This window comes from Sinohyriopsis cumingii, unplaced genomic scaffold, assembly GCF_028554795.1.
Source record: "Sinohyriopsis cumingii isolate HCF-2022 unplaced genomic scaffold, ASM2855479v2 utg000160l, whole genome shotgun sequence".
In the NCBI taxonomy this organism is placed as follows: domain Eukaryota; kingdom Metazoa; phylum Mollusca; class Bivalvia; order Unionida; family Unionidae; genus Sinohyriopsis; species Sinohyriopsis cumingii.
This window is the reverse complement of record NW_028315873.1, coordinates 8,577,218-8,585,105: the sequence shown is the minus strand read 5'-3', so window position 1 is coordinate 8,585,105 and position 7,888 is coordinate 8,577,218. Positions and strand designations below refer to the sequence as shown.

Below are 7,888 nucleotides of genomic sequence, written 5' to 3'. Positions count from 1 at the left end.
TCCCCCCCCCCATGTAAAACAATTTAATCAATTATATTAACAAAATGGAGGAAAAGATACAATTTGAATGATTCACTTTCCTTTAGAAAAAGAGTTACAAATTTCATGCAAACTTTAATTAGCCGTTCTGTTATACGGATAGAAACAAATTTCATCATATAATCGAGTGACTGATCGAACTGAAACTGCCGGCACGTCAGCATTTCCTGGTACTTCCGTCTTTTCCAAATCGTTGTTGGTGATATGTCGGCGTTTCCATATTTCTTTTCCTCCTCCCTCTTTCCTATTGCTTTTCGGGTCACCAATCCCTTGGTTGCAGACTGTGCTCGTTTTGTTTCCTTTTGTATGTTAAATGTGTATCAGTTCAAGAGTGGATGTCATATTTAGAGACACATGTTTCTGTATTGCTGTTTCTATCAATACATGCATACAATTATACACCCAGGCAAAATATAATAATATGTAGGTTTTGAAAGCAAGGAAATGTGTTTTACACGTACTATAAAAATAATTAACCAGTACAGCTCTTTTCAACATCATAACTCTAATGAATATTATCTATTCCTATGTATTGTATATTGTCATTGAATATTATGATTTGTTTGTAAAACTAACATTGAGATAAATGTATAAATTTTCTCACTTCTTTTATTAACATTAACATAACTAGACGTCTTAAGAAAAAGCATCACACATGACTGCGGCAATAAATTACCAGCTGAACTATGCCAGTAAGCATCCAAGCCTCATTTCTTGTGCAACTTCACTCCTTGTCCTAACTACGTTACTTTGCCAATTAGCCATTCATTTACATATAAATAGCAAAATCATTTATTATCACACATGATACAAATCATTTAAGACATATAATCAATTTACTCCTCATATTTTGTGTCGGAAGAACCCCATGAAGTGTTACACTACACGATTTCAATTACATGTAAACAACTGAATCCAACTCATTCATAAAATACATGAATCATATAACAGAGACAAAATGCACTCAAACCGATAGCTTCTAAACTTAAGAATAAATGAAAGTATGAATTAAAGATGAATAAATTCAGCAAATAATTTCAGATTTACATCAATATAATATATTATATGCAATCGAGACAAAACCGTTGTGCCTTCCCGAGCTCTCGCTTATCATCTGAGAATTCCCGGATGCCTCAAAATTTACAAAGCCCATGTACCTTGGATAGTTTGTTTAACGACAGAAATTACTTTTAATTTTCATCGGTGCCCATGAGACTTTCCCCATCGGCAAAAGGTTTGGACTGACTAATATTGCAAGGGAGATAACTTTAAACCTTGAATTCTATCTGGGAGCATCCATCCCCTCGTTTAGCTTAGCCAGTTAGGATTTCTTCTTTAACCGTGAACAAGTTTTATCATTCCCATTGAAGTCAGTACAAACCTCTCTAGTCAACCTTTATTATTTATTTATTTTTTTACCGCTTTTGAACTTGCATTAACATTGACATCTTCCAAATCTCTGACCATTAACCGAGCGAATCCTAAATAAATTTCAATTCATGCCCCAAAGAGAGCAGATTCCATCTCTCCCAGTCAACGATTTATTGTGAGTCCAACCCATACATCAAATGTAATTGTTAAGTGTCATGCTGACTCCGACAGAATACACCGCGAAATTATCTCTTCAAACCGTTGCACCCTTACAGGCAATAAAACCAAAACAAAGAATCTTTTACAAACAAAATATACCCCTAAAAAGCGATCTTGATACAAATCCGCCATTTTAAAGACCTAATTACAGAAGGGTTGATTTAAATTTTGACAACAAGACCTTCAAAATTATATACCACTGTATAAACAAGGGTTGTATTTTCTGTAAAATCAACGCATGTCTTCCTTTTAATGCATTAAATCAATTTCGAAACATGTACTGATACTTACAGGGGTTCATTTAATTTCTTAATATATAATAGAAGGGACGAGAATCTCCCATTTCTCCTGGGACTTATTTAAGGTATAATACCAACACTTCAAACTACATGTTACAGTGCAATAGTTTAGCACCAATTTTCAACTCAGAGGTTAATGTTTTAGATTACAAATTTGACTTATAAGGAATGTCAGTCCGTTTTCTAATCCCGATTTCCTCCTAATTTTACTACTCAACTTTATTTAGTTGGACATTTATATATTGGGGGTTTGGGGTCAGAGCCGATTGGCTATAGAAAGCTTAGAAGTCGCTGCCACCGTGGGGTAGCGGCATATCGAAGCCGTATACCAACGGTCCTAGCAAACTTCAACAATGTTACGAGGCATACTGGCATTAAATCGTTTGGAAATTATTTATTTTGTCAGATAATGCAAATTATAATTTGTATGTCTTTAGTCGGCTGACAAAGAGACTAAACTACAGCATTTATAAAACATGACCTGGTACTCACCAGTTGCATTACTAGTAACAGAGGCTGCGTTAGGAGTACGCGGGGCCTGGGGCGGTCGCCCACTTTGCCACCCCAAACGCCGGTCCTGGCTAGCAACATGACTACAAAAATCTCTCAACCTATGACATTGGAGTTCCAACAGTCATGTCATATCAACAAAAATCTCCTTTCCAACGTTGTTGTAAATTTAAAAAAAAAACCTATCAAATGAAAGTCACATACCTTTTGTGAAATCTGAAAGGTCATATAATTCTCAAGATATTTATTTACATAACAACGACCAGAAACCTGTCGATGTCGCAGCAACATGGACAGAGACAGAGCCGTCAAGCAGACAGCACGTCAACATGGTAGTCACGTGATACGACAAAACCATCGTTGACACGTGCAACATGTTTCGTGAACCTCACACATGCAGTTATTCTCGGTATAAATATATAGAGAATTTTTGTTCTTTCGTTGTTTTAATTACAAACAGTATGTCACTTACATTTAAAACCCAATGCCGCAGTTACGTGCAAAAAGTATATGCCAAATCATCTGAATAATACTGAATCTTGAAATATATTGGTCCTAAACATCGCTGGGTTCCTTAAAATGAAATAATATCGACGTTTCGTCATATTATGGGCCATGTAATTTCTGTCTCGAGTGAGAAACCCTGCCATTTTTTCACATTTGTACAAATTAATCTGATGTTGATCGGCGACATCAATATTTGAACCAATTGCAGTCGAAGGCTATCACACAACGTTTGATGGCGCCATCCTTGTAAATAAAAATTAAATATTAGAAACGAAAGTCTCTCTTCAAGCTAAACTATAATATAATATAATATATAATTTAATGAATACTCTATTAATTAATACTTTCCTTACTTCTCCATTTCCCCTTAAGAGGGATGGGACAGGGCACTTATGTGGGGTAAGTACAAGGTAATGACGCCATGGAGCTATATCACATGGCGCCACGCGAAGTGGGCAGGCCCATGAAAGAGCCTAAGAAAAATATCCCACATAGAACACAAACATACACATGCAAACACACATTAATAGAGGGATTAGGAACCCTTTCTAACCCTTCTAACTTTCTATATTTCCTCTGAACAACTATACAACTCCAGTACTGTATAGTTAAATAAAAAAACATTTGGAACACTTTGGCTAATAACCTAAATTAAGAGCGGGCCAAAGTTGAGTCTGGAGGTATAAAACTAAACTAAAAACGGTATGGACCCTAACTCGAGTACAGCCACTTCATTTTAAGAACAAATTATACGAGGAGTGAGTGACACACGTGATCACACACATTAAACAATAGGTTTTCTTTCTCTAATCATGATTAACGTACCACTTACTCGTCAAAAATTCGGAATTATACTTATATTATATAAAATAATAATATAGGTCAGTATGACAACTGGGGTGATTGAAGAATACTGCTGTCCCCACACAGTGGCGTAGCGAGGGGAGGGCAGATGGGGCATTCGCCCCGGGCGCCGTTGGCTGGGGGGCGCCAAAGGGGCGCCCAAAGAGGCCCAAAGTATCAACGATGGATTTGTTGGATTATATATTGAACCCAGTAGTGAAACTGGAATGCACACTTATTTTAAGTAACACAATACAAACGATGCTGTTTTGGCCAACGTCTGCTATATAGCTGTTGACTGGATTACAGTCGTGCGGGCGGTCTACAGGTTAAACGATTTAATTGAACACATACCGCGTATCTAGTCCGTGGTATATAGGCCATCAAATACAGTCTGAAAAACAAAGATGGCGAGATGTCTTGAAACGAGTGCTTACTTGCATAAAGTTCTTAGCATCTCAAAACTTGGCGTTGCGCGGTCATGAGGAAAATCTAAATGATGACAAAGCATTAAATGTTGGGAACTTTCTAGCTCTGCTCAAAGTCATTGCACAGTACGATCCTCTTTTGGCAAGCCACCTACAACATGCCAGAGAAAATCCAAGATCTGTTTCATATCTATCACCGGAAATCCAAAATGAATTTATATGTCTTCTAGCTTCTACTCTCAGAAAAAAGTTACTGAGTGATATCAAAAGGAATAAATATTATGGAATTCTAATTGATTCAACACCTGATCTAGGACATCTGGAACAGTTGTCGGAGGTCATACGATTTGTTGATGTTGATTTTGTGACGAAGAAAGTAGTCATCAAAGAGTCATTCCTGGGTTATATTGAAATACATGCCAAAGATGCGGCCACCCTTGAAAAAGTCATGGTGGAACAACTTGAATCTGACAATTTACCTCTTGCTGATTGTAGATCTCAATGCTATGATAATGCATCTGTGATGAGTGGGCATATATCAGGCCTTCAACAAAGGATTTGTGCCAGAAATCCACGAGCATTGTTCGTCAATTGTGACAATCATAGTTTAAACTTGGCTGGAGTTCACTCAGCCAAACATGAACCTCTTGTCATTACATTTTTTGATATGATCGAGACCATTTATAATTTTTTCTCTGGTTCGACTCTTCGATGGGAACAATTAAAGAATGCAGTTTCTATCACAGTTAAACGTGAATGTGAAACTCGATGGAGTTCAAGATCAGAAGCTGTTAAAGCAATTTATGAAGGACTCGATGAACTAGTGGAGCTGCTTGAAAAGCTATCTGATGATGAGAGCCAGACCAACGATACGAGAACTGATGCAGAGATTTTACTGCGAAACACGCTAAGCTTTAACTTCATAACTTTACTCCACTTTTGGCAGTACTTTCTCGGAAAAATTGAACGTGTTCAGAAAAGGCTACAGGATCCCACCATGAACTTCAAAGATGCAGCATTAGATATTGAATCACTGGAAAATAAATTTAAGAAAAATCGAGAAGACCTGTGCAGAGATGCTATTGAGAATGCCAAGAAAAGGTGTGCAGAATGGGGGATCGAAGTTGAAAGACGAATCCGACGAAGGCGAAGAATGCCGGGAGAATTGGCACAAGGCTCGGGTCTTTCAGCCGAGGAAGAGCTTGTGCGTGTCATGAAATCTGTTTTAGATCGTTTCCAACAAGAAGCAACAACCCGATTCACTAGGTTGAACGATCTGAATTCAAAATTTGGATTTCTGCTCGACACACAAACTCTTCTTAGGAGTGACGATTTGGATGTCCAGCATGTCCTCCATCAAAAATGCTTAGATTTTGGAAACTTTTATGCCACCGATGTTGACGGGGAAGAACTGTGCACTGAGATTTGCGATTGTAAGATGCTGCTGGATGCTAACAGAGATACTTTACCATTGTCTCCTTTGGATCTTCTTTCTTTTATTGTGTCATATGGTGACGATGTTTTTCCAAATTTATGCATTGCCTTGCAAATTCTCCTAACAATTTCTGTGTCAATAGCAAGCTGCGAACGCTCCTTCAGCAAGTTGAAACTGATCCTGTCATACTTGCGAGCGTCGATGGGACAAGACCGTTTGTGCAATCTAGCACTGCTCAGTGTAGAGAGAGAGAGACACTAGAAACAATTGACTTTGATGATGTTATTGATCAGTTTTCAGCAGTGAAGGCCAGGAAAATAAATCTTTCATAAAACGCTACTTGTATTGTAATGTATATTTGCAATCTCCGATTGACATACTTAACTATTTGGATATTATTTTTTCTAAGCAGGCTAATATTATTTTATAGCCTATGCTATACTTTTGCTAGCGATTAAATTGTAATAATTTAATAATTATATTATGACTGATAATGATTATGTTTACTTTGGAAACAAGGTAATATAACTGCGCGACGGGCAGCCGGGGCCGGGGGGGGGGGGGGGGGGCGCAAATTTGGGTGTTTTGCCTTGGGCGCCAAATATCCTCGCTACGCCACTGTCCCCACACGAAAACTATATATAGAACTCACACAATATAGCAAAACACACATAGCAAACATGGGACTTAGGAGACCTCTAGCAAAGGTCCCAAATAAAGTCTAGGGAAGGGATTTCGAGTAAGGTGAAGGAAACCTAGCTGGGATGAATAACCCTATAGAAAACACAAGGAAACTATAAATACCCCATCAAAAATGTAATCAGAGAAATTTTTGATCGAAATTCTTTATTTAAATATAACAAACCACACACCCTTAGGGGATACACATACACATAAAACACTTTCTTTTTCTCGGAAATTAGGGTGGTCTGTCTGGTGCCCCCCCCCCCCCCAAACCAACCATTGTAATCATGTCAACATTGTAAACACCACGCTATGTCTTTTTGCCTTTCTCTTCAAATTCAATGTAAATTGTAGCGACCCAGCTAATCACACATATATATATATATATATATATATATATATATATATATATATATATATATATATATATATATATATATATATATATATATATATATATATATATATATTCACCCGAGTTATATAGTAATCTAATGCACGCTTTTTCTTTTCAGTTCCGCTTTAAAAAGCAGACCTGCCTATTTTCATTAACTTTCGCACAAATTTGTGCGCCACGTATATTAAGTTCCTAACGGAATTTGTCGAATGTATCGCATCACTACGTTTGGAGTACTACGACAAAATAACAGAATTAAGAGTGATTTCGTTGACTGAATTAAGGGATTGGTACCTCTGAATTCAAACCTGAATATTTGAACGTCGTTTAAACCTAAAATCTTGATTATTTCAAAGAACGGTTTATGTCAGATAGCATTTTAACAAACCATTTGTTTCCTTCTAAACTTTAGGTTGATTGGAAGAGAGGTGAATTTTTTTTATAAAAAAAAATGGGGTGGGGGGGGGCTTTAATAATTTTGATTTTGTGCACAACATTTGAAATGGGTTATTGTTGGTATCACGCTAATACTAAACTTACGACATCATGAACATGAAGGTTGCACGATTTGTGTACTCGTGTGACTAGAAATGCAAATGGCAAGTACCAGGGTAATTTTCATAAATGCTGTAGTTTAAACTCGTGTGTCAGCGAATTAAAGACATAACGATTATAATACTCAAATTTCTGAGAAAACAAATAATGTTCCTGGCGATTTCATAAAGATATGACTTGATGTAACAGCGTTTAAGTTTGTCATGCCACCAGACAAGCAGGTACCCTATGCCGCCACCACGTTATGACTCCATTACGTATTATGTTTGTGTCTCATTCAAGTATTTGAGGAAAATTTCTGAGTTTTTCCCAACTTTCATCAATATTTGCACAATTCAAGGACTTTTCACTGTCGTAAAAAAGAGAGAGATAGAGAGAGCCTGTTTGTAATGATTTATTTATACTCACAACTCAAGGATTTGTGAACACTTATTCTATCCATTTATTTATTAATTATAACATAGTCACCTTCAAACCAGCGACATGCATTCAAAATATTTGAGATTCCGACTTTTCAGAATGATTTGAGTAGACTTGTTTTTGTCTATTCAATTCTTTGCCAAGCAGTATTATTGAGTCTCAAGTAATTAATACGTAAACA

At 36.9% G+C, this 7,888-nt stretch overlaps 1 protein-coding gene across 1 annotated transcript; it reads left to right on the top strand.

The window, feature by feature from the left end:
- Window positions 1–3,321: 3,321 nt before the first annotated feature.
- Window positions 3,322–5,912, top strand: LOC149774735 (zinc finger MYM-type protein 1-like). The gene is made up of 2 exons (XM_089944995.1): window positions 3,322–3,344; window positions 4,154–5,912. The coding sequence occupies exons 1-2, from the start codon at window positions 3,322–3,324 to the stop codon at window positions 5,910–5,912; spliced, it is 1,782 nt and encodes a 593-aa protein (XP_089801121.1).
- The last annotated feature ends 1,976 nt before the right edge of the window (window positions 5,913–7,888 follow it).

Excerpts from the sequence above, each read along its gene's own strand:
- LOC149774735 (XM_089944995.1), top strand. The coding sequence starts at position 3,322 with ATGGGACAGGGCACTTATGTGGG. Across the intron at positions 3,345-4,153 it reads GGACAGGGCACTTATGTGGG|TCCGTGGTATATAGGCCATC; the intron begins GTAAGTACAAGG and ends CCGCGTATCTAG.